General features: G+C 35.5%; 1 protein-coding gene across 20 annotated transcripts; it reads right to left on the reverse strand.

Annotated features, from left to right (window-relative positions):
* Positions 1-24028, reverse strand: LOC18433621 (protein PIN-LIKES 1). 20 transcript variants are annotated; one of them, XR_016045227.1, is made up of 14 exons: positions 23695-24028; positions 14656-14720; positions 14083-14124; positions 13899-13967; positions 13600-13791; positions 5555-5604; positions 5313-5484; positions 5085-5231; positions 3865-4104; positions 3707-3763; positions 2994-3041; positions 2846-2902; positions 2625-2774; positions 1-181 (listed from the first exon to the last, which is right to left on the reverse strand). XR_016045227.1 is itself a non-coding variant. In XM_088852786.1 (13 exons), exons 5-13 carry the CDS (start codon positions 13747-13749, stop codon positions 113-115), a joined length of 990 nt encoding a protein of 329 aa, XP_088708912.1. In that variant the 5' UTR covers positions 13750-13791; positions 13899-13967; positions 14083-14124; positions 14656-14700; positions 23695-24028; the 3' UTR covers positions 1-112. The 20 variants fall into 20 exon arrangements, 15 of the variants coding, with proteins under 15 accessions (XP_088708912.1, XP_088708919.1, XP_020522421.1 ...); XR_016045228.1 differs by lacking the exon at positions 1-181 and adding an exon at positions 1975-2472; XM_088852786.1 differs by lacking the exon at positions 2625-2774 and having other exon boundaries at positions 14656-14700.
* Between the last annotated feature and the right edge of the window lie 2513 nt (positions 24029-26541).

Genomic DNA, 26541 nt, shown 5'->3' on the forward strand with positions numbered 1-26541 from the left:
TTATGCCACTACCACCACAATATTATATCAGAATGAACTTCCATAATTGGAATTATACGACCCGAACTTCTTTATATCGATATTAATACTAAGTTCCATAAACCTCAAGCATTCATGGGCGTGAAAATAGTGCAGTAAATAGTGTTGTCCATATTGGTATGGAGACCAGGGCTAGAGCATACTGCAAAAGAAGCACCATTAGTTAAAGAGTGAGAGAAGAGACTAAACCACAAGTTTGTTGTGCAATTTAAAAGGGTGCTATACGATGAGAGATTCATGTTAGCTTAAATGTGAGAAGAGAGTAAACCAGCATGAAATTTTGTGCACTTTTAAAGGGGTGCTATATCGTGAGCAACTCATGGCTGCTGAGACTGCAAGAAGAAAGTAAGCCGGGTTAATTTTTGTGCAATTTAAAGGGATGCAATCCTGTAAGACACTATTTCGGGGAGCGCAAGAAAATAACTTTAATGCAACTCGAAAGGGATCAAGCAGCAAATGTTAATTGTGGTTTACTTCTAGGTTTTCTTTTGGCCAGTTTTTCTCATATTCTGTACTTTCGGAAATATTATGAGTCATTGGAACACGGCGTCGGTTCAATTTAAAAATGAGAAACGTTTTTGTACTTCCTCTACAACATAGAAGTTCTATCCCCCCTACCATCCAACCATCCAATCTTGATCAAAAGAGCCCCTCACCGTTTGATCTTAGATGCGACATCTCAAAGTATTTTTTTTTTACTTTTTTTTATAGAAATTGTGTGAACATAAAATTTGGTCCGTGCCATCTTCTTAGTGGGGCACACCTATCAAAATATTAAAAATAATTTTTCAATAAAATATAATGACCAAAATACCTTTTGAAACTTTTAAGGGTATTTTGATCATTTTATTTTATTGAAAATACTTTTTATATATTTTTTGCTAGTCAAGTTTAATAGAGAAATGGACATCCAAAATTTGATGTCAAAATAGTTTATAGAAAAAACATTAAAAATAAAATGGTAAAATAGTGTAGAGACGTGACATTGTGATTGGAGCAATCTTAACCCGCCATTCAAAATGGACGGTTGGATAAAAAGAAAGAAGTTATATGTTGTAGAAGTATAGAAAGCTTGTCCTTAAAAATTAGAAAATTATATACATATATATATATATGAAAAATGATTCTATAGGACCCTCCCCCACCCATGTATGTAAGATATATATATATATATATATATATATATATATATATATATATATATATATATATATATATGAAAAATGATTCTATAAGACCCTCTCCCACTCGTATATGTAAGACCCCAAAAGATCACCGTTAAATTTGACATGGATCTATAGAAAAGTCAAGTCCCACACCCATGTGATACCTTTTCTAAAGATATGTGCCAACTTTAATGGTGATTCGTTGGGATCCTACACACATGGGTGGAGGAGAATCCTATAGGATCATTACTCGCATATATATATATATATATATATATATATATATATATATATATATATATATATATATATATATATATATATATATATATATATATATATATAAATCCAAATTACTTGAAATTTTAAAATATGATGATAAAGAAATAGGTGAATATTCAAAAAATATTAAAAAAAATATTTTACATGAAAAAATGACCAAAATGCCCTAATAATGTTTTGAAGGTATTTTGGTCATTTCTAATTTTACAGATCATTTTTTTTATATTTTTATTAAGTGCGGCCTAATGAGAAGAATATTCACTTAAAATTTCAAATGATTTGGATTTGTAAAAAAAAAATTAAAATTCAAACACTCTCAACCGTCAGATCAGCCCAAATTCAATCTGGGCCATTGTGCTTATACTATTCTGTGAGCTAATGGGCTCACTCTAGCATCTTCCATAGATATATATATATATATATATATAGATATATATATATATATATAGATATATATATATATTAGATTATTAGAAATAAACCCCAATTTTTCAAAGCCTCATCCATACCCCTTTTCATCATTTTTCGTATTTTTGTGACTAAAATACCCTTCACAGAATATTAAGTCCGTAAAAGCATCACACTTCTTTAAATGTCGTGATGCTTCAAGTGACCATCACGGTTCTTTAAGTGTCGTGATGCTTCATGTGACTATCATAGTTCTTCAAGTGTCGTGATGCTTCATGTGACTATCACAGTTCTTCAAGTGTCATGATGCTTCAAATGACCATCAAGGTTCTGTAAGTATCATGATGCTTCATGTGAATCACAGTTCTTTAAATACCGTAATACTTCAAGTGACCATTGTGGTTCTTGAAGTGTTATGATACTTCAAGTGACCATCGCGATTTTTTAAGTGCCATGATGCTTCAAGTGACCATGTACTGGTTCAAAAATCCATCACGATTCTTTAAGTGTCGATGTATTCGCTTGGAACCCGCTATGACCATCATAGTTCTTGGTCGATTGTGATGCCTTCACAGATCTAAGACCACCGTGAAGGGTATTCTCATCAAAAGACGCAAACAGTGGAAAAAATAAGTACGGTTGAAGTTCTGAAAATTTCGAGGTTTATTAAAAAAAGGTCTGTTTTTTTATAATTTCCCTAAAAATTACTATTTTCACATGTCATTTCACCTTTATGCGGATGGGCCAGAAACTTGAAATGTCCGGACTCTGGAGTCAGTTCAATTCAAAATTGACTACTTTACACCCCCGGACATTTTAACTTTTTCTCATCTTGTGTTTTCAAACGCTGGTATGGAACCTATACTGGCCTTCCGGGAACTGTCCTGACATTTTTTTCAGTTAGCACATCCTATATTTCAATACGAAAATTAAAGTTATCATAGACAAACCTCATAAAGGAGAAGATTTGCAAATGTTTCAACAAGAGGTGCTTTGCTTGGATTCAGCTGTGGAACCAAGACATCAGTTAAACAAACATAGCATTTGAAATTAGTTACATAAACATCAGGGACAATGCTATTGTCAAAGGGAATCTACCTGTAGCATCACAGCAAGGTTTTGGGCAGTTGGCATGGCACTCACTACCTGTGTATAAGTAGAAACCATTTGATTCATTTTCTTCTAAAAAAAAATAAACTATATTAATAATTTCAAACCAGGGAAAAACTGAGTGAAACACCAGGTTGCCCTCATAAAAAATAACAATTTATGCAGGGACACTGTTCAACAACTAATGACAAGATAATTTAACTTCCAAGTCAACTTCATTTTATATAGAAGAAACTAGATTTTTATTTACTTTGTAAAAACAACGAAACGAACTGGATATGCAGCAGGCAAAATCAACATAGTTTCATGATGGTTTAGTCAAATATTGGAAATGAATGACAAAATCTGGGTAACTTCACCATAGTTTAAAGTCAAGGAAGTTGGAATTTATCAAAAGACGAAGGTAGTTTCAAACACAAACACAAACCCAAACATGCATGTGTCAGTGTATTGTCCAATTTCAGCTAAACCTTTATAGGGTTGCTTCATGCCGCATGGTACCACACAGTTCAATGGTCATATTCATGGCACATGCTCTGTTTTAAATCAGATGTGGGTAAAGAAACAGTCCATTAAAATGCCAGACATTAAACGTCTTCAAAAGTGATGCATGTCCAAGCAGAGCTTGTGACGAAAAGCTGCATTACTTGCTCACGACAGACCAATAATAGCATGAGAGACTCAATATTTATAGTACTCACCAATACTGTGAACACTAAAATTGTATTCTTTGGTAGCAAGCCCATATGCAACAAGCCCTGTGAAGGATACAAGATAGAATGGTGGGACTAATCCATAATGACATCAAAGGAAACAGTAGCATTTAAAGATATATGAATTTGAAGGTTTTAATTCTTACCTTAACTAGGAATAGAATGGCAAACGGTATTCCAATAAGACGGATGCATATAATTGCCCAAAATATGTGCTTATCAAGAACTATAGTATATCCCTTTTCTCTATTAAATTCTCCAGACTCTGTTTCAGTTTCATATGCAGCACCTTTTCTTAGGCCAAAGTCTGAGATAAGAGGTCCAATGGCACAAGCCAGTATAATTGTCTGAACAGTAGCCGTTGCTGACCCCAATAACGATGATGCCTGAGAGATAAATAGTACATAAAGGTACAAGCTCATTCATAAGAACATAATATTGGTCAAAGTTGAGATAGATGTCTATTTCAAGATGGAGAAGAACAGAATTTAATCTCAGCAATAGAATTCTACTTTGGGAAAGCATACCATAATGCTGACGAATGGAAAACCATTGTTTTTAGGTCCCTCATTGTCCCTTGAAGTGATGGACAGTAGCAGAGAGATGGTAGGACCACCAAAACAGGATATTTTCTGCTTGTTTGTAACACTACATAAAATAATGTCTACTTATTTGCACTTTGTAGGGCATTGCCAAGTTTTAATGATGTTATTTCTGCTTTTTCAAGATAAGATGAAAGGGAGTAAACTTAGGTAGGATGGCCATGTGTGGGGCCGACCCAGTACAACATCTGTTACGAGGTGCGAGTTAGTTCAAGTGGAAGGATTGAAAAGGCAAGGGGTAGGCCCAAAAGGACGTGGTTGAAAGTAGTCCGAAAAGATATGGAGACTTATGATGTCACTGAGGGTATGACCTTTAATAGAGCATAATGGAGGACCAGGATTCGTGAAGCCGATCCCAATTAATTGAAAATAAACTATAATGATGATCATGATGATTTCTGCTTTTTTATTCTTTGCCTCCCTATCCCCAATTTATATGGCTGTAATTTTAAAGTTTTTTCCTAATTATTTCCAAGAGACTACTGAAAATGTTTTCTTAACAGACATCAGATGCAACATCGATGCTTATACAACAGCTTCAGTGTGGTGGATTGAAGTCATGTTATTAGCTTATGACTTTTAGAATACTTCGAAAGTTTAACCATAAGACACTTCAATAATAACATCATTTTATTTTATTTTTTATTTTTATTTTTATTTTTATTGTTTTGCTACTTTAAATAGTTGATTGCAATCTTACATGATACAATATGAACATATGATCTCCCATTCATTTATCTTTCTGTACAGAAATCAGAGCATACCTCCATGATAGATTGGCAGAACAAAACCAGACCTTCGTGGAGAACTCTAAAGCCTTCACATGATTGGTGAATATCGAGAAACTTTCCCTTGTAAGGATAGAAAAAATATGAAATTGGTGTTGCCCCAATAACCAGTCCAATCAAAGTCTGGAGACACAAGTCAAATGTGAATCGCATGTACATTCAGGTGATAAAACTGGAAATTAAAAGTAGCAAGGTTTTTCATACCCCATAGATGGGAGGATTCAAGATACGCCGAATCCAAAACCATACGAACTGAATGAAGGATTGCAGTGATGGTCGTGACAACGATAGAACTTCCTTGCGTTCAGGAGAGAACAATTGATACCCAATACTCCAAAGTAAAGGAGACCCACCAACATTGTAAAGAGCAACATACCTGAAATAATTTTAATAAGTAATTAATCATTCATAAATATGATAGGTCATGGTTCTGTACCTGTGCTTACCCTGCTGCAGTACCACCATCGACATGTGAAAGCAGTCCTGCAAGGATGACCTGTAAAAAAATTTGAAGCAACAATGTTCAGTCTCTATCTTCTGAGCAACAAACTGACTGTTCTATATCTAAAGGACAGCTGGTAGATCACACAGGTGAATGTTTTTATTGCTTTGGTCTGGCTACCAACCATCCCATAGACATGCAACAACCAAAAATATAGTATTTGCTATCATATAGACTAGCAAACAAAAGATAGCATAAGGGTGGAAGAAAAGAGAGACAAAAGATAGGGCTCCAAGTTGATTCCACCTTATTCTAGTAGTGGGTTGACTAATTCCATTGCAATTGCATCGTATAGAGTGACAACTTAGGGTGAAATATTACATTCTGCAAGGTGTCGGACGCAATCCCAGTTATTTAGGAAATGACAGATGGCCAAGGTGGCAAAATGGAAATGGATTTGGCCCAGAAGGCTATCAGTGCAGGTATAGAATAAAAAACAGACATTATTATTTTCTGTATACCTCTGAATGTCCTGGAGTTTCTCTCTAGCCAGAGTCTCCAAAAAAGGCTGGCAACAGCAAGGTGCCATAATCTCCTTCCTTTTTGGGAAAAAGGTGGTGCAAAATAGGTTTCGAAAAACTGGACCAGGATAGCCGGGGTGACCGATTGTAAGCCAAAAAGCTTGAGAAGAGAAGACCAGAGACTCTGAGACACTTCACAATGGAGAAATAGATGGGGAATTGTCTCCTCTTATTGGATACAAAGGATGCAGCGGTTAGAGAAGGCAAAGCCCCACTTTTGAGTTGGTCAAGAGTGAGGATTTTGCCATGTAAAGGAACCCATATGAATGCCTGAACTTTGTGGGGTATGAGTAAAGACCAAGAAAGGTTAATGAGGGATTATGTAGTAGGGAACTGTAAAAAGAAGATACTGAGAAAGAGCCCGAGGGAGCAGGAGACCAGATCAGAGAATCAGGTCTAGATAGAGTGCTAATGTAACTTCCTAAAGTTTGTAAGAAGGAGATGACGGTGGTCAATTCTTGGTCGTTGAGGTTACGTCTGAAGATTGGTGTCCAGACCAGAGTTGTGCCTGAGAAAGTCACATAGTCTGCGATAAGGGCCACTAGATCACGGGCCATAGGGAAGAGGAAGGGAAAGCTAGAGAGAGTGGGGAAGATCCTAACCAGGTATCAGTCCAGAATTTGATTCTGAGGTCATTGCCCAAACTTAATCTAGTTCTGTTGGTGAAATCTATTCTAGTGGAAGATATGCTTTTCCAGGCACCTGAGGATCTGTGTGGGGGGTGATCTAGGTAGCCAATCAACACCATTCATCCCATGTTTGGCTTCAATTACTTCTTTCCAGAGGAAGGGTGGGGCAGTGTTTCAAAAAGCGCTAGGCGGCACTGAGGCCATGGGGTCCAGGCCGCCCAGCGCCTAGGTGGGCGCCCAGAACCTGAGGGGCCAAGTTGACAAAAAAAAAAATTGATGACTAATAATAATTAATCCATAAGAATTTTGATAATCCATAAGACCATGATCTCAGTTAAAAAAAAAAAAGATAGAAGTCGGGAAGAGAATTTTGAATTTTTGATATTCCATATTTTCATACAATGCTAAAACAGTAAAACCATACAAGCATACACTGATTGTCTGATACACTGTAGACTGTACACACAAAAATTAGATAGTAGAAGTAGAACTAAAAACTAGAAAGTAGAAACAAAAAATAAGAAAGAGAAAATATACAGTCTATGAGACTATGACACATTAGTCAACACTCAACACTCAACACCAAGAGTCTTCAGCATCATCATCATCATCATAAAGAATAAGGTAAGCTTCATCATATGCTTCAGAATAAATGTCATCATCATCAGAGTCATCTCCCTCTTCAATATAACGCTTAGCATCCTCTGTTTCTTCTAAATTTGCCTCTTCCTCCTCTTCTTCTACCTCCCTCTTACTAGTATGCGTCAGGAAATTTTTTACATGGGGCAAGGCAACATCCCCCTCAATAGCAGTAAAGGTGGTTTTTAAACCAGTAAATGCCCCCATTAGGATCTTTTCCACAATAATTATATTTGATACGGTTTTTTCCACTCGGATTTGGGTTATAACCATACTTCCGACCCACTTCTAGAAGAATCTGGAGAAGATATTTCATAAAACAAGGCTCATTTTCATCATTTTTTGGTTCTTTCAAATTCAGAAGTTGTCCAATCTCATCCTAAATAGCTTCAAGAACCTTTTTACAAGAAGCAACATTCCTTTTAATACCAACAAGGTATTTCTTGAATCTGTTAATACCCCCATTGGTATCTTTTTCACAAAAAATACACCGTAAACAATTTTTATCATTTGGTTTTGGGTTATAACCATACTTCCAACCCGGATCACTTCTTCTAAAAATTGCAGAAATAGATCTACTCAAATGGCAAGGATTTTGTTCTTGTTTTTGTTCTACAAAACTCATATATTACTTAATCTCCTATCTGATAGCTTCAGGAACATTTTTACAAGGGGCAACATTCCCCTTAATACTGACAAGATGTTTCTTAAACCGGTTTATGCCCCCTTTTGTATCTTTTTCAAAAAAATTGCATCTAAAGCAATTTTTGTCATTTGGATTCGGTTTATATCCATATTTCCAACCTGAATCTCCACTTCGACTATCTCAAAATAAAACAATCTAAAAAATAAAGTTTCGTACTTACTTTGATTGCTTGAACTCCAAACTCCCACCTCTGACTAAAATAATAAAAAACACCCTCTAATAGGATTACAAAACTCTAAAACTAAACCAAATCTACCTGGGTGATGTTTGGATCTGTTTTCCGTAACTTTGAAAAGATCCAATGAAAGTCAGAAAATGATATTTTCTTGAGGTTTCTCTCTCTAAAATGGGTTCTTGTTGGTTTAGGCTTCAAATGAACCTAAAACCCATCCTTTGAAACCCTTTAAATTTTAAAAAAAATCAAGAGAAACGAAAAAAAAAAAAATAAAGTTCTGCTTATACGCTGCTCAGGGACTGCCGCCCAATTCTGCCGCCCAATTTGGCCGCCTAGGCCTGGGCGAGCGCTCAGGCCTTCTGGACTGCCTAGGCACTGGGCGGTCCGTTTTTTTTAACACTAGGGTGGGGAGAGGAGAATTTCCACCACCACTTACCCAGGAGGGCTCGGTTCATAATTCTGAAGTCTTTAATTCCTAGGCCACTGAAAAATTTTGGATTGCATACTATATCCCAAGCTACTAAATGAATTTTCCTGGTTTCATCAACCCCTAACCAGAGAAAATCCCTCACTAGTTTTTCCAATTTTTGGATGACCGAGATGGGGATTTGAAACAGAGACATGTAGTAGATGGGAATGCTAGCTAAGGTTGCTCGAATTAGGGTAATTCGACCCCCAAATGAAAGGTATCTGGCTTTCCAAGAGGCAAATTTCCAAGTGAACCTCTCTATTAGGTTATCCCACATGGTTTTCTTTGGTTTTCCTAAGCAAAGAGGAAGGCCTAGGTAAGAGGATGGTATGGTTTCTGCGGCACAATCTAATCGAAAAGCCAAGCTAAGAAGAACTGCATTGTTGACTTGAATACCCATCATTTAATCTTGGAGAGATTTACGTTCATTCCAGTGAGCAGTTCAAAAGTTCTTAGGAATCACCAAAGACTATCGACTTGGGTAGGGTGGCATCATAAAAAATGAGTGTGTCATCAGCATAGATAAGGTGTGAAATGATGGAACCTAAGGGAGAAGTTTGGAAGCCCGAAAGGGAGACATTGCATAGAGTCTAGAGATAGTCTAACTGAAAAGTTCCCCTATGAGTGCGAAAAGAGGGTCTCCCTGCCTAAGACCTCTTTGCGCTTGGAAGAAACCTTCGGGGGATCCATTAACAAGGATGGGGAAGGAGGGGTGAGATATGCATTCGAAAATCCAATTTCTCCAAACTGAACCAAAGCCCATTCTAGATTGGATGGAACCTAGGATATCTCAATCTACCCTATCATTTGCCTTCTCCCAATCTAACTTAATGAGACCTTGCTGTCCTGACAGGGATCTAGAATGGATGGCCTTGTGCGCAGTCAGGGCCCATCCAAGATTTGCCTGTTAGCTACAAATGTTGACTGAGTGGAAGAGATAATGGAGGAAAGGACAAGCTGAAGCCTAGTTGCTAACACTTTGGCTAAAATTTTATAAGAGTTTCGAAGACTAATTGCGCAGAAATCCTTCATCTATGGGCACCCTCTATTTTGGGAATTAGAGCAAGGAAGGTACATTTGTGAGCTGAGTTTATTCTGCCCCTCAAGAAGAATTCTTCGAAGAAACCAAATAGGTTCGTGGCAGTAACATCCCAAAGGTTTTGGAACAGCGCTGAGGGGAACCCATCAGGTCCGGGGGCTTTATCAATTGGAAGATCAAAAGTAGTTTTCCTTATCTCTTCCAAGGAGAAAGGCCTCTCAAGATTAGCAGCATCTTCAGGGGAAATAACTTTAAAAGATAAATAAGTTGCCTAATCAAGGGTGAGGGTGGTTGGGCTTAGAAAAGAGGTTAGAGAAGAACCTAATAGAAAGACAACTGATGTGGCAAGGGTTGGTGAAAAGTTGGGGGCCAACTGTGATTTGTGTTATTGCATTTCCTTAATGTCTGGAACTGGAACAAGGTTGTATTTCGGTCACCCACTTTGAGCCATTTGATCCTAGATCTCTGATACCAGTAAATCTCCTCTTGTTTTAAGGTTTGAGAGAGGTCAAATTTGGCTTGGGTTCTATTATGACTTTCTAAGGCAGTCAGGGGTCCAGTTTCTTCCAATTGGTCCAGGTCTGAGATTAAAGTTAAGTAAGCTCTTATCCAGGTTCTGAAGTTTGAGGGGAGATCCCTACTCCAAAGCTTCAGAGCAGCTTTTAGGTTTTGGAGCTTATGAGTGAGCTTAAACCCTGCCTAACCAAAACATTTGTGGGGGACCAAACTGAGGCAAACAGAGATGGAAAAGTTGGTTCTTCAAACCAATGCAGTTCGAACCTTGAAGGTTTATTGATGCAAGGAGTGTGGTTGATATCTAGGAGAATAGGTTTATGATCTGAGGTTGTTTTAGGAAGTACTTGGGAACTGGTGTCATAGAACTCAACTTCCCACTGCTGGTTAAACAAAAACCTATCTAATTTTCACATAATTGGGGTTGTAGCATGCTTAGACCAGGCGAAGGAGGCTCCCAGCTTTTAAGGCAATTTGGTAGGCTCCATTCATGTCCCATATGAGTAGCAATGCAAGCTCATCTTGTAACATAGGTTTTTTAACCCACTAACATATCTAGCTACTAATTGTTCTTCACTTTTCGGAACCTGAGCTCGACTTAAGAGTTGATAGAATTCCTCAGTGTATTCTTGCACACTTTGGCCTTCTTTTGTTTCAGATGATGAAACCTTTTATACACTGATTGATTGTAATCAGAAGGAAGAAAACGAGCAGTTAGTTTCTCCTTCATTTTTTACCATGTTTGTATTTATTGTTTTCCACGTTAAACCTGGTCATTTTGTAAAGTTTGCCAAATTAGAGCACGACACTTAAGTTTAGTGGCAATAAACTTTACCTTTTCAGGTTCCGTTAGATCCTGCCATTCAAAGAAAGTTTCAATATCATCTCGAATATTTCTATAGCTTCCTTCCATAGCCTTAGCCAACCTCTCTGAAGCTGATTCTTGCCGTCCATCAACTGTTGCACAAATGGGTTCTCATTGGAAATACTATAATCTTCTTCATGGTTACTAGAAGTGTTGGAACTCCTCCCACCTCTTTATACTTCACGAACTAAGCCGCTTGACCACGTCTTGCTCGCCCTGCCATAGAGTCGTTGGCTCTAATACCAAATGATGTTTTCTAAGGCAAGAGGATTAAGAAATACGGCACAATAAAATGGAACTTCACGCTTTTATTTCAATAAAAAGATAGGATACAACAGTTTTTATAAGATGACAATAAACTAGGAGGAAATCACTCAACCTCACGTGGAAATCACTCACCTCGTGGAGAGGAATCACTCACTCTCAAAGAAAACTCAAGACAAATCTCAATTCCAAGTTGTTGGAATGGACCCCTTTGAGGGGTATGTATAGGTTAATTTTGGTGGCCCAAAGGTTGCCAAATCTTGGCCATGATTTCCTTAGACCAAATCCTAGCCATTATTTCCTTAGGCCAAATCCTAGCCATTGATTTTGGGAGATATTTCTAGAGAGGTTATCAAGAAAATTCTAGAGAAGGTTCTTAAATACAATAATTTATTACTAGATTTTTCTAGAGAAGTTTCCGAGAAATTTCCTAGGATAATAATTTAATTGTCTAGGTTTCTTTGGAACATTCAAGAATCCTTCTTCTAGATTTAGGGATGCATCATCTTCATACCTCTAAAAGCGATTTCTCTCTCTCACTGGTATTCCTCATTGCCTCATGTACTCAAGGTATATGATTCGAGGCCCCAGTGGGCCAAGCACCTAGAATCATCATCTCTCACTTATTCCCACTGAGAGAGAATCTTCGATTTGAGGCTTTGAAAGGCCACAATTCCAACACCAAGTGACCCACAAGATCAAGACTACAAAAGGCAAGATTCGATGCTTCCATTTAAGGAAATTCGTCGAGGTCGATTTTTCTTAAACAAGTTGGGGAAGAAAGGAATGAATAAAGGGAAGAGTCATTCAATTAGGGGATGAAGATAAGTAATGGAAGAAGATTTTAGGAAACAATTTTTTTGAAGAATCAGTTTTTGGAGAGAAATTGGTATGTGAGGCAATCAATTTTCAGCAATAAGGGTTATTCATTTCTTAGTGTAATAAGAGCGATTGAGAAAAGATTAGAAGAAAAAGATTATGGATAAGAGGATTTAGAAAGAAGAATTTAGGGAAAAGGACTGTAGGAAGATTGAGACAGATTAAAGAAATAAGTAATCAGATTTGATAAGAAAGGATAAAAGAGATGAAATTTGGGATTCCCTTACAAATCTTTCTACATCTCAAATACAAGAAAGGAGAGACACAAGATAGTGCCGCAAGTTGACTCCATCTTTCTTTATTAGCAGGTCGACTATTTCCATAGCATCTTATATAGTTACAACTACGGGTCCAATATTACATTACACCTCTTACATGTACAATACCTGACCTTATATTAAATTGAACAAAAATTTACAACACTAACCCTACATGTCACTTCCTAACAAGTATTTCCATGAGCATCGTTCAGATCACGGAATGCTGACACAAGGGTAACCATATCTAGAGAATTATTGAAATGGGCAGATTTAGGTATCTAGAAAAAAAAATTAGTAGTGACAGTCGAAGATGCTTACCAAGAATTAAAAAATTGATGCACATTTTAAAGGATGACTATGAAAAAAATAAGTACTAAATAAACAAGGAACTTTAATATAAATATTCACCACCCCCAAATTAACATATGGAGCTGTACATATATATACATATATATACACAAATATTGATTAATGTGCACATAAAAACTTTTAAACTATTGTACAAGGGAAATTCTAAGTGCCAATTCTTCCATTATGGAAGCCAAGCACACGCTTAATGAGAATGGACTGCATGTAGAAATAAACGTCTATATCTGTTACATGCAATGGGACGTAAAAAAGCTGCCTATTGATTCAAAGGTAGGTGACCAATTTGTGGCTTCAAAGGTAGAACTATTGCAGATGGAAGATAGGGTGCTAATAATCCATTGCCACAAGCATTGTTCCTGATTTCATGTTTGATGTTCTTAGAACTGGATCAATTTTCATTGTGTGAGAATCACATGTGCAGACAGGGTTCATATGGCCATCACCATTATGCCCACAACACATGCAATTCAACATTAAGAGGTAAGAGCTAATGACATACAATAAATATAAAATACAACAATTAAAAAATAAAAAACATTTAAAAGTCCAAAATTGCAATTCACTTATGGAACGACAACCGAGTCAAGACCAGTAGCATTCCTAATGACGCAACAAATCAACCCTGACTGAATGCAAAATGAGGGGTAAATAGTAAATTTACCAAAGGAAGGGATACGCTATTGCCAAATGCACAAGCAGCAATAATCAAGGAATCATCTTTAAGAATATCAATATCCTTTACAGAAACATCTGCCATAGAAACTTGATTGCCCCAAGCATCAATGGGGACCATACAGTTGGTTTTGTTCATCAAGTGAAAAACAGCCTTCCCGAGTAACCATCCAGTAAGCACCTAATGTATGAACACGACAGATTTTAGTTCGAAAAAGACTACAAAAATATTGAAAACCCTGAAATGTGCACTAAGTAAATCAATCTTCTACCTAGTACACATCATACCTGTAGGATGGCAATCACAGGTAGAGAAAGCAGACTCCATTGAGCTTCAAGAGCAACAATCTTGGAGACCTGTATAAAAATAGCTAAGATCACTTAAAAGTCAAAGAAACGCTATAACTAGAGATAAATCTCTGCCAAGAACATGCGTAATCACTAAGAAGGTTTATAAAGTAAAAAATTTCACCTTGGATATAAGAAAACAGGGTACGGTTATTCTGAAAGTCACCTGCTCACATTCGGAAACAGGAATTGCTCCCTCTTAATATTACATTAGATCAAAAAGAAACTGAATATCAATGCTTAACAATTTGTGTTAATTAATTCTACAGAATATTCAAATGATGAGACTTTAGACAAGCATAAGTACCAGACACAATCCAAAAAGTAGAACGCATTTAAGTCTACACTCTCCATAGTTCCTAAAGATCATATCCTAAGGGCAAAATCTGGAAAGCTATGAATGCAATCAAATGCCCACTTAGGCACATAATTGCAAAGAAATAACACTTTCCAAGTTTACTTTCATAATATACATATATATATATATATATATATATCATTGAGTTTTTTTATTTTTACTAATTTAACTTGCATATAATTTAAATTAACTAAGAAAAAACATTTTTTTTCTTTTTTTTCTTTATTTTTTTTTCTTTCTGTATACTGGTTTAACTTACATACATTTGAAACAACCTAAGGAAAGAATGCTTCTTAGTGATTTTTTGTAGGTGTTCTTTATTTATAGTAGTTTAACTACCTGACTTAGAATTGCTGGTGTCTCTGGAGTGATATGCCTAGATCTCTGCAACAACCCCACAAAAACTACCTTGACATGTTAAAGCGCTCAAAGAGTCAAACGAGGCTAAAATGGAAAATTAACAAAAATATAAATAAAAATAAAGAAAACAAGAGAAATAATGGCCATAAATAAATATTCAAAGGATTTTGTTAGGCTACACCACTTGGTGGTGTAGATCCTTAAAGTGCTCAACATTTTTGGATAATAAAATACCCTTGAATTGTAATACAAAATTTTCAAGTAGGGGCATTTTTGGTCATTTAGAAAGGTAGAATGGATATTTTTATAAGAAAATAGTGGCCTTCTATTAGTAGTTAAAAACAATTAATGCATCTTGTGGGTGATGTCACACACCATATCGGTGATGTCATTGTCCACTATTGTTAATAAATGCTTTTGTTTCTATTAGGAATTTCTAGTTTACCCTTGACTAATTACTTAAAATACTCCTAAACAAAAAGTTACTGTACTATAGGATAACGGTATCTAAATGTCTCAAAATATTGAACACTTTAGGGGTCTACACCACAAGTTGTGTAGCCTAACAAAACCCATATTCAAAATAATAAAGAGACTAGAGCCTATTGGTTCGAGGGGGAAAATAATAATTTTACACCATCCAAATTGGTTCTCTTTGAGAGTAAAATGATGAATCTAACCCTTTCAATCCCCGAATACTTGTGAACACGCGAACATTCCTATAATTCAAGACCATGCGCTACTGGACTACACTAGCAATGCAATAAGAACCTTCATCCAATGAAGGTTTCTATCATACTGGACCATGCGAAACTTGACTACACTGGCAATGCAATAAGATTCTTTATTGGATGAAGGGGCATAATGCCATCAAATCAGTGTTTGAAAAATCGTTGATCTAGATTGGAATCGCTCTATCCAGATCGAAAATCATCCTAACCATTTCGGATCCCGCCATAGGTCAGGATCGTCCGAGTCGCCCCCCAAACCGGGTTCAGCGCGATCTTCTCACCAATCGCTCTATCCAGATCAAAAATCGTCCTAACCATTTCGGATCGCGCGATCCCCTCACTGAATAGCTCTATCCGAATCGAAATCGTCCTAATCATTTTGGATCCCGTCATAGGTCAGGACCGTCCAAGTCGCCCCCCAACCGAGTTCAGCGTTATCTTCTCACCGAACCAAACCGGTTCTATTATAGAACCGGTTGGAAACGATACTCGTTTTTCCACTTTTCCTTGTTAAATTGAATTTTGAAAAAAGGGCCCCATAGGCCACCCCATCTTTAGGTCATATCACCACTTTTGACAAAGGTTTACATCATTGGTTGATGCCTTGCCCATATAGAAGCCCTTTTCACCTTTCAACTCGCACGTGGAATCCATTGTGGGAGGATTGCGTGTCGCATTTTTTTTTTATGAAGGCTTTGCATGCCTCAAATTTTCGATGTGGGACATGTCTTCCTTTCCACTATAATTTCTATGGGATGACTAATTGGGGCATCTATACCACTTCTATAGGTGAATTACTTGGGCGAGTAGAAGAATAAATTATGAGATAAATAATGAAATATAGCAAGTTTGTCAAAATAAATAAATAATTTTTGAGGTAAATAACAGCAACTCATGCAAGCATAAATTTATTTATTTATTTTTAATTTTCATTAAAAGAGGATTACAAATTCATATTTTGAGCCACAATGCAAACAGGTTTTAGGATTTTGAGAAATCATGTTTTAAAAATTAATAATTTTCTTAATAAATATGGGGCTTTTGATGCATCTAGTTTATTGATGCATATGGTGTGTGATACAAATTTTTTTAATTTTTTAAAATTTTATGCCATTATTTGCCCGACACCGTCCGACCGCCCTTCATCCATCTATCTTTCAAAGTCGATCCGACCATGTTCTCTTTTCTTCTATTATTTATTATCAACTCGAGTGATAGACGGAATGTTGCTACCAGTTAGCCGCTTCTCCGCTCCTTTGATCTCCGGTGCCAATTAAGGGGGGGAGGTGTTTGCAGATAGAATTCCATACGTCTAGAGGGTTTTTAGTGAAAAAACATTTTTTAAATATTTTTTTAAATGTCAAAATCAAATTTTATAAGGTGTTTTATATTTATTTTTAATCTTATGATATGAAAGTGTTTTTTAATATTTTTTTGAATCGTGTTTGATGCAACATTATAATATTAGAATTAGTAATTATACACTAATAACTAAATCTTGTATTTTATTTATTAATTTATTTATATTTAAATTATATAATGTATCATTTTTTTTATAGTTGTATATAAGATTTTTTAAAATTAGATGATATTATAATACAAAAAGTTCAAATTTATTTTTATTTTTATAGTAAAATAATTATTAAATATAACGTAATAACCAATTTTAGTATACAGTACTATAGTTGAATAGGTTATGATGATTTTGGATGAGTAGAGAGAATTAACAAATTTTTGATGTGATACTAATTTCATTTTATAAGGGGTATTATTTTTTTAGTCTTATAATAAAGAAGTGTTTTTTAGAATTTTTTGAATCATGTTTAATGCAATATCATAGTATTACATTATAATTAACAATTATATAGGCATCCAAACAAAGAAACAGTGTCTCAATATTCATGTACTTTTGCAAACTCAACAAAAGTACATAATATAACAACTACCAAAATTTTGAGAAACTCAAAAAATTATTTTCAAGGATTTTTAGTGATATTTTGAAATTTTTTGAAGCCAAAACAGGCCGATTCTTCGATCCGGATTGTCGATTCACCAATCCAACACAGTTTTTTGGGTGGCTGATCTGGGTCACCAATCCATGTTTTTAAACCTTGCACCAAATATTGCAAATTGGTCTAGTCAATAGCTCATATTTTCTAGGGCATTGATTTCTCCACAATCTATTCATATGGAACTTTCTATTCACCTCGAAAATTTCCCATAATAAGGGGTATTTATAAAACAACCCTCAACAAATACACTATTTAATATCTTTTTGTCCCACTCTCAAGATGTCCAATGAGGATGATGCTAAAATTGGTCGATAGTGGGTTACAATTTGTTTTGAAGAAACTTTAATGTATTGTATTCTCGTGGGCTGGAAACTATTTAAGGGACAGTTTCCAATTTTGCCCCTACATAGAAGCAAAAGTAATTTTTTCTGGCAAAATCACCTTGGGCAAGTTGTAAAGAACAACTGCAAGACCAGTGATTCATTATGAGATGAATGTGGGGCAGTCAAGAAAGAACATATCTACATAACGAGTGTAGCTAGAGATGAGGATGTTAAGATAGATGAATTGCAAGACAAAGAAGGATGACAATCGTAATGAATACAGTGGAGGGAACTTATGGATAGCTCCAATAGGCAACAAATTGAGGGAAAGTAACGTTAGGTGATCTAGTCATATGCAGTGTTGACCTAGAACGACACCGATTAGGAGTGGAGATTTTAGTTCAAGTGGAAGGCTTTAAAAGGCAAGGAGAAAGCCCCAAGATACATGGATGAACGTAGTAAGAAATGATATGATGACTTATAGTCTGACTAAAAGTCTAACCCTCGATAGAGCAGAGCAGGAGACCAGGATTTATGTAGCCGACCCAAATAGTTAGGATATGGCTTGGATGATGATGATGATATATCTCACAAGTGTTAAGTACTTAAGTTATCAGAGGAGATTGATGTTTTCAAAAACCAGTATCTCATTGGAGATGTTAATGGGTAGGGTTCCGTCCAGGTTGATCACAAACTGGACTCAACACGATTGAGTCTTAATTGGACCCAGACCTGTGTCGAGTCCAAGTCAATGGACTTGACCGGTCAAGTTGAGCATGGTTTAGTTCTAGATAAAAGAAAAATAAATTTCATTATAAATATTTGTAATATATTATTTTATTATAAATATTTATAATATATAAATAATGTAGTATATACATATATTATATATACATATAGAGTCGAATTGGGTAGGGTCGACCTTGGCCCTCACCAAACCCAATCTGATGAGTTCCAAGATGGATCGAGACCCAGACCCAACCCAGGTCACTTGGACCCAAACCTGCCCTATCAAGGCCCAATATTTTGGTCCAAATTTGGACCCACATTGGTTCAAGTCTTCAACCCGTTGGATCGACCCAAAACAATTGCCACCTCTATATCTCGCTTTAAACACCTCATGAGATAGTAGTAGTTTTTAACACCAATGTCCCACTAAGTCAATCCATGAGATACTTGTGCTTTGAATACAAATATCTAATGAGATGTTTAGAGTGTAGTGAGATATTGATGTACGACAAAAGAAAGTATACAATAAGACGACTTACTTTTGGTACAAGAATGTCATAATCACCTCTAGCCATCAAATGTAAAATCAGATGGCTATGAGTGTATCGTTCCTCACATAAAGTCCGAAAAGGATTTTCTCAAACTTTGAGCATAGTGAAAGGCATCAACCACATAACTTCACATCTGACAGCTAAAGGTGATTGTGATCTTTTTGTACCACAAATAAATAATTTCATTATATATTAGTTTTAAAAAAGATTCTCTAAAAACAACATAGGGGATTTCATAATTTGATTGAGCATTGTCAAATTTAGGGCAATGTATGACTTGAGTGAGGGCTTTAATCCCACATTTGACAAATTGAGAACAATTAAATGAGAGAGTCACGTACATAGAGAGAAATCTCTCCACCTGTGGCCACAGTTATGACAGTTCATCATGGGCGACTAGGTCCTACGACTGCATGTCGTGGTAAATTAGTCTCTCCTGCCACCCATTTGCTTTGCCACATGCCTAATAAATGTCACACTCTTATGACATATGTTTGCCACGCCTAACCACCCTTTACAACAACTATTAATTAAGATTTCTTTATACCTCAAGACTTCATTAACAGATATTTGTGAAACTTGAACCAAACCGAAGCCTATCTCAAGGTAAAATCTTTTATGGGCAGATCAATGTGAAGTCTATGTTCATCCAGAGGTTTCACGTGAGAATGCAACTCATAAAACCTACATAGTGCCGCACTAGGGGCAATGGTATCCTAGGGCTATTCTCGTCACAACCCAATTGCATCTTCCATCTTAAAAATATCTTTGTACCCCTTTATTTTTAAGTTTCATTTCACAATAGACCTAAAGTTTTAAACGATATCTTGAGGCATTAAAATTGTAGATTTTATTTCTTATGAACCCCTGAGTTATTTTAAACATGTTTTTTTAGGCCAAACAAATCTAAAAAGACATGCCTTTTCTATAATCCATCATCCCAACTTCTCGAGAGAGAGAAGGGCTTCATAGACGTGAAAAGTTATCGAAATGGGAGAGAGAGGTGTTGGGATAAACACAGGCGAGAGAGAGTGAGAGACACAGGAAGATAGAGAGAGAGAAGTTTGGGGTATATAAGTGAAGAGAAAGAGGAATGGGTTTAGAAAGAGCATGTCTTTCTCACATTTGTTTAAGTTAAAAAATAGGTTTAAAGTCGTCAGGGGGTTAGAAGATACCTTTTAAAACCTTGGGTTTATCAAGATATGAAACCTAAAAATAGGGATTTCCCTTAAAGATATTGACGGCAGCATGAGCATATCCTGCCTCCCAATCCAACTATTGAAGCGAAGGTGTCCTATGTTTCGGAATGTTCAGGTTACCCTTTTGGAATGTTCAGGTTACCCTTTTGGAAGTCCATCGTAATACAAATCACATCAATATGAGCTCTATTTACAACTTGGACTTCGCAATAATTGTAGGGCAAGCTTTCTATGCTTCCCCTACTACATAAAACCTATATATTTCCCCTTATCCAACCGTCCCTTCTAAATGAAAAAGCTAAGATTGCCTCAATCACATTGTCATGTCTCTACACTATTTTATTTTTAATTGTTTTTCTATAAACTATTTTGACACCAAATTTTGGTCGTCCAATCCTATATTAAACTCGCACTAGCGAAAAATATAAAAAAAATATATCTAATAAAATAAAATGACCAAAATACCCCTTAGAGTTTTAAGGGGTATTTTGGTCATTATATTTTATCGAAAACGTAGTTTTAATATTTTTTTATAGCTACACCCCAATGAGAAGATGGCATTAGAAGATGGCACATACCAAATTTCATATTCATACAATTTGTACAAAAAAACTAAAAATAAAATACTTTGAGTTGTCGGATCAAAGATCAAACTGTGAATGGCTATCTTGATCAAAATTGGACGGCTAGACGGTAGGGGAAGCATAAATCTTCTATGTTGGAGGAGAAGTATAGAAACCTTTCCCATAATTGTATTGATATCAGCCAAGAATTTTAGGATTAATACAGATTGTAGAAATCGTAGTCTCATTTGAGAGTTGGCTTCGAAGTGATTGTATAGATCTCAGGTTGACCTGCTTTAGCCAAGTAGTGTAATTTAGACATTGGTTGAAGTTTCCACTTCAGTTGTGGATAATGCTTCAATATTGACATCGATAATGTTGTTTGACCAAGGTCTTAAAATTCAGCAATCTGGATTGGAATTGCCCTATCCAGAACAGCTTTGGAGGTAGGTGAACTGAATCTGTCAATATAACAGATTCCACTCGATCCCCCCTGGATCACCATTTTACTGTAGCACCTTAGTAAGTCATGGGTTGAAGCATTTTTCAAGCACTTACCATGCCTTTTTATGCTCTTGATTCATAATTTAGCTTTTTGTAGTGAATAATTAATCAAAGCATTGTATTATGGCTATAAAACAATGTTTTGGAAATCAAACATACATAAAAAAAATTTCAATCAATTGAAAGGGCAGTTTTTCACTGGTTCTGAAATTTCCACCATTCTTTCGATGAAATCTTCAATACCGATTTTTTTTATGAAATTTAGTGTGTTTGAAAAATAATCGACACCTTTTTTTTATGTATGTGGATTTGTTCGATCTACAAAAGATTGTGGGTGGATTTTTGTTCGAAATGCTGCTGCTGAAAAAACATGAGATCAATTCAAAATTGAAGATTCAGATCGATTTATAGCTCGTTTTGGATCCACCAAAGCTTCATCTCTCAAATAAAATAGATAAATTTATTTATCATTGATTTTTTTCTTGCTCGCAATAGATGAAAAGTTTATGGATCTGAATTTTCATCATTCTTTCAATTAAATATTAAATACCAAATGTTTTTTTTATAAAATTTGGTGTGTTTAAAAGACAATTGAAGCCTATACAATGCGTGTGCGTTGATTTGTTCGATTGTCAGAAGATTGTGAATCAATTTTTGCTCGAAACATAATTCGATTTTAAGGGTTTTCGATAAATTGATTTCACTAATCATTCATTCATATCACTCAAAAAAAAGGAACTTACCATCATCTTCAAATGGTATTATAGAATTAGAATTGCACACAGAGTATAAATTACACGAACATCTTCAAATGTTCCCATATTTCATCAAAATTGGAATTGCACGCAAAGTAGAAATTACACGAACATCTTCAAATGTTCCTATATTTCCTCCAAACTGTTGCAAAGCAAAGGTTGTAACATCTTCAAATGTATTTTGGTTGTAATATGGTCCATTTTGAACTTTGTATTCATAGCCTTGATGATTGCATGCTCCTATGTTTTTAGTTATATGAATGAATGGTTAGGAAAATCGATTTATAAAAAAACCCTACAATCGAATAACGCTTCGAGCAAAAATCAACCCATAATCTTCAGACAATCAAACAAATCAACACATATATATTATAAAAGCTTCGCTTGTATGACAATCGTACCAAATTTCATAAAAAAATTCGGTATTGAAGATTTAATCGAAAGAATGGCAAAAATTTCAGATCCATAAACTTATCATCTACTATAAGCAAGAAAAAAATTACTCGATGATAACTAAATTTACCTTTTTTATTTGAGAGATAAAGCCTTTGTGATAAAAAACCATAACTCAATTTGATCCAAATCCAGCTATAAATCTATTGGAATCTTCAAATTTGAATTGATCTAATATTTTTTCAACTGCAGTGTTTCGAACAAAAATCGACCTATAATCTTATGTAGATCGAACAAACCGACATACAGATCCAATAAAGGCTTCGATTATCTTTCAAACACACCAAATTTCATCAAACAAACATTCAGTATTGAAAATTTAATCAAAAAGCACAATCGAAATTTCATAACTCGTGAAAAAACTGTCCTTTCAATCGATTGAAATTTTTTTAAGCATATTTGAATCCCAAACAATTGTTTTATAGCCATAATACAACACTTTAGACCAATTATTCACCATAAAGAGCCAAAATATAGGCAAGAAATGAATAACAAAGCATCAAAACGCATGAGAAATCCTTCAACCTATAACCCATTGTCTCAACATATGACTCGACGATTCTATTGTACAGTAAAATAGCAATCCAGGGGGAATCGAGTGGAATCCGATATATTGACAAATCCAATTTGTCCACCTCCAAATCTCATTCAGATCAGGTAATTCTGATCCAGATCACCGAAATTTAAAACCTTGGGTAGGACTATGAAAAGCACGGCTCAAAATCATAAGTGAGAATGGGCAGCTACCCCGCTAAATATGCCAAAAGAAAACTGAGAGGGTGAAATTTCGAATTCCTGTAAATGATTTTGCCAGAAAAAACCCCAAATTTTAGTCTAATTTCTACAACAGCAATACTTTACTATTTTCTGCTTCATATCAGTCCTTATTTCCATATTTTCGCCCTAAAATCACACAAAATAACCAACTCTATTGATTTTATTTCATGTACTTTCCATCACTGGCATAGCAATGACGTACTTTTCCATTGTCTACTTTTCTTTTGTCCTAATTTTCCAGTGCTCTTCTTATAACTAACCTCTGTATTTTTAAACCACATACTTGAATGCGCAATTTTTGCCGAGAAATGGAGAAATTCGATACACATATAGCAGTCTCAAAAACCTGGCATTAAGAAAATCACAAAAACTTGCCAAAATTTTAACGAGAAATGGTGAAATTCAAGTTCCAGAAACTTACCACATATAGCAGCAAGGCTCAGAGAGGTTTTTGCAGTGCCTAAGAAGACCTCTTTCAGTGGAGCAATGGGAGCCAAAGAAGCAGACGCTTGAGGAATTGCGGATACCACTCTCATTTTTAAGGTCTTTGCTCTGTTTCTGAAACCATAGGTAAAAGTTTGCGGCCTCTTGACAATACCAGGGACTAGGCACAGTGTATAACCAGGAAGACGACGAGATGTTAGATTGGCCATTAATGGAATTGCAAGAAACGATCCCTACACTCTTACAGCTACTTCGTGAGAACTTGTGACGTTGAACCATCAAATATGGAAACCCTATAATAAATGGATTCTCCCTGATGCTTTGTCAAATCAGGATAGATGAACTACTTTACCATTTGTTCAAGCTCTGGAATGTACTGCAAAAGCCCACTAGAAGAAACCTTGGAAACTGATGATTTAGACATATGGCTCTTCCGAATCAAGTGTGAGCTTTAAAGAACCAGCATCGATGAAATCAAACAAAACTTTCATGGATTAGAGCCCTAGAATCCATTGTCCCTCTCTCTATCTGCTCTCAAACAAGGTGCCAATAATCAAAATATCATAAACTGAAACCCTCAAAACAGTGCCCATTGTGTGCAACTATCCTCGATCGAAGCAAAATAAACGAGGAGTTGTCGGTACCCTAAAACCAATTCCTTTTCTCTGCAACCTCTGTTCTCATCTTTGGTAAATCTTTCCCTCTACAAGTTTTCAGAACCAAAATACATAAGGAATTATCTCATTTAGAAACCCTTTACTTACCCAAGACAAAAAAAACCATAACTCCCTTTAGAACTCCTCCAATGAAGAGAAAGCAGGTAAACTTACAACGGTCATTTTGTGGAAACCCTAGCTCCACCATGAACTTAAAAAGAGACAAAGAGTGATAGCTCCCCTTTAGAAGTTTTCTGAAGAAGAGAGTGATATCGCATAAACCCCAGCTCAACATGAAATGTGAGACGAAGTAGAGCAAATGAGAAATATGGTTTGAAGGCATAGCAAATGAGAATATGTTTTGAATTTTTTGTGATAGCTTTAAAATATATTTTTAGTTTTAATTATAAAATTTAAAATTTTAAAAATAGTATAGATATCGATTAATTTATAAAATTTTGAAAATTAATGGTACAAAAATGTATCACAAGATACTATTTTTAAAAATTAAAAAAAAAAAAAAAATTTATTTTTATATATTTTGAGATCAAGATGATCTTGATGATATTTAAAAATAAAAAACTTTTTTAATAAAAATTTTAAGGTGCACTTTAATTTTACTGTTTAGAACTTCGACTCCATATAAACAAACCATTTCCATAAATTTTAGTGCGGGAGAAAGAGGATAACGCATTAGGACCAGTAGAGTGCGGTGGCTGAGAGAGGCAGCTCGCCAGCTGTGCTTCAGTACGTAAACACGGGTCGACGTCGGCCAGCTATGCTTAGCTAAACACGTGTCGATGTTTCAATGGTTTTTTATATGGCGGGAAGAAACGTACTCTGGGCTCGAAGCTCGAAACAAATCGATTTTTCTTTTTGTTGCATTGTAGAAGGACAAAATTTAATAATAAAAAAATGCCTTCTCTTTACTTTTTCTCCACGATAGCGTCCGTACACTCGCGCCGGGGTGGCAACTGGTCGGGTCCCGTCTACCGGACTCGGAGCCAAAAATAATTGGGATACGGACGTGGACGCATCGGATCCCATCCGAAATTTATGTATTTAATTATATTTAAATATATTTTATAAATTGAGACACGAAAAATATTAGTAGACTCGGTCGGACCCAAACCCGACATACTCGAACCTAGATCAGGTCTACCCTTGGGATCCTATTTCGGGTCTGGCTTTATTCCCACCCCTACATACAGCTCGCCCACAATATTTCGAAGGCACATTTTATTAAAAAGTGATGGTCGGGGGCCCCCAAAATTTATGGAGAATTTATTTCTAGAAATAATAAAGTTTTTATGAAGCTTAGGTTTTAGATAAGGAAAAAGTTTATATCAATGCAAGACTTTAAACAATCAAACTAAAGCGTGCATCAAAATTCACTAATAGATGTTTTGATTTCAAATATCCTCAAATTGATCATCTCGACCTCAAGATGTATGGACCAAAGATAAAATAGATTTCAAGTCTTGTAAATAGTATATCTAGTAATGTATTTTCTGGACAATCAATTTTCAAGATGTTCAAGCGTTTATAGATCTTATTGATCTACACTAGTTTTAGAGCTTTAAAATTTATAATTAAAGGTGAAAATAATTTTCAGGTTATCACAAAGATTTCCAATACTAAAACATCTTTCGACACAATTTGAAGGTGTGCCTTACTTTGATTGTTTAGAGCCTCTACAAACCACACCTTTTAGATATGGGAAAAGTTTATATAGAGTTGAGGCTCTAAACAATAAGATTAGAGCTTACGTCAAAAAATTTACTTCAAGAGGTTGTTTTAATGCCCAAATATCCTCAATTAATCATCTCGATATCAAGATGCGTGGGCATGAGACAAAAAATGGATTCAAGTTTTTTAAATAGTGTATTTTGTAACCAATTTTTTGACAGTCAATTTTCAAAATTTTCAAGTTTTTATAGATCTGTCGATTTACACTTTTTTTAAGCTTTAAACTTTATAAATAAATATGAAAATATATTATAAGGCGATCACAAATATTTCTAGTATTGAAACCATATTTCTCAATGCTATTTGAAGATAGACTCTAATTTGATTGTATGGAGCCTAAGCTATATCCAAATCACACCCTTTCGATAAAGGCCTCATATTGTATCATAATCTTGAAACCATTTTGGGCATCAGAATTA

The sequence above is a fragment of the Amborella trichopoda genome, chromosome 12 (assembly GCF_054954075.1).
Source record: "Amborella trichopoda isolate Santa Cruz 75 chromosome 12, AtrichopodaSantaCruz75HAP2 v2.0, whole genome shotgun sequence".
NCBI classification, from domain to species: Eukaryota; Viridiplantae; Streptophyta; class Magnoliopsida; order Amborellales; family Amborellaceae; genus Amborella; species Amborella trichopoda.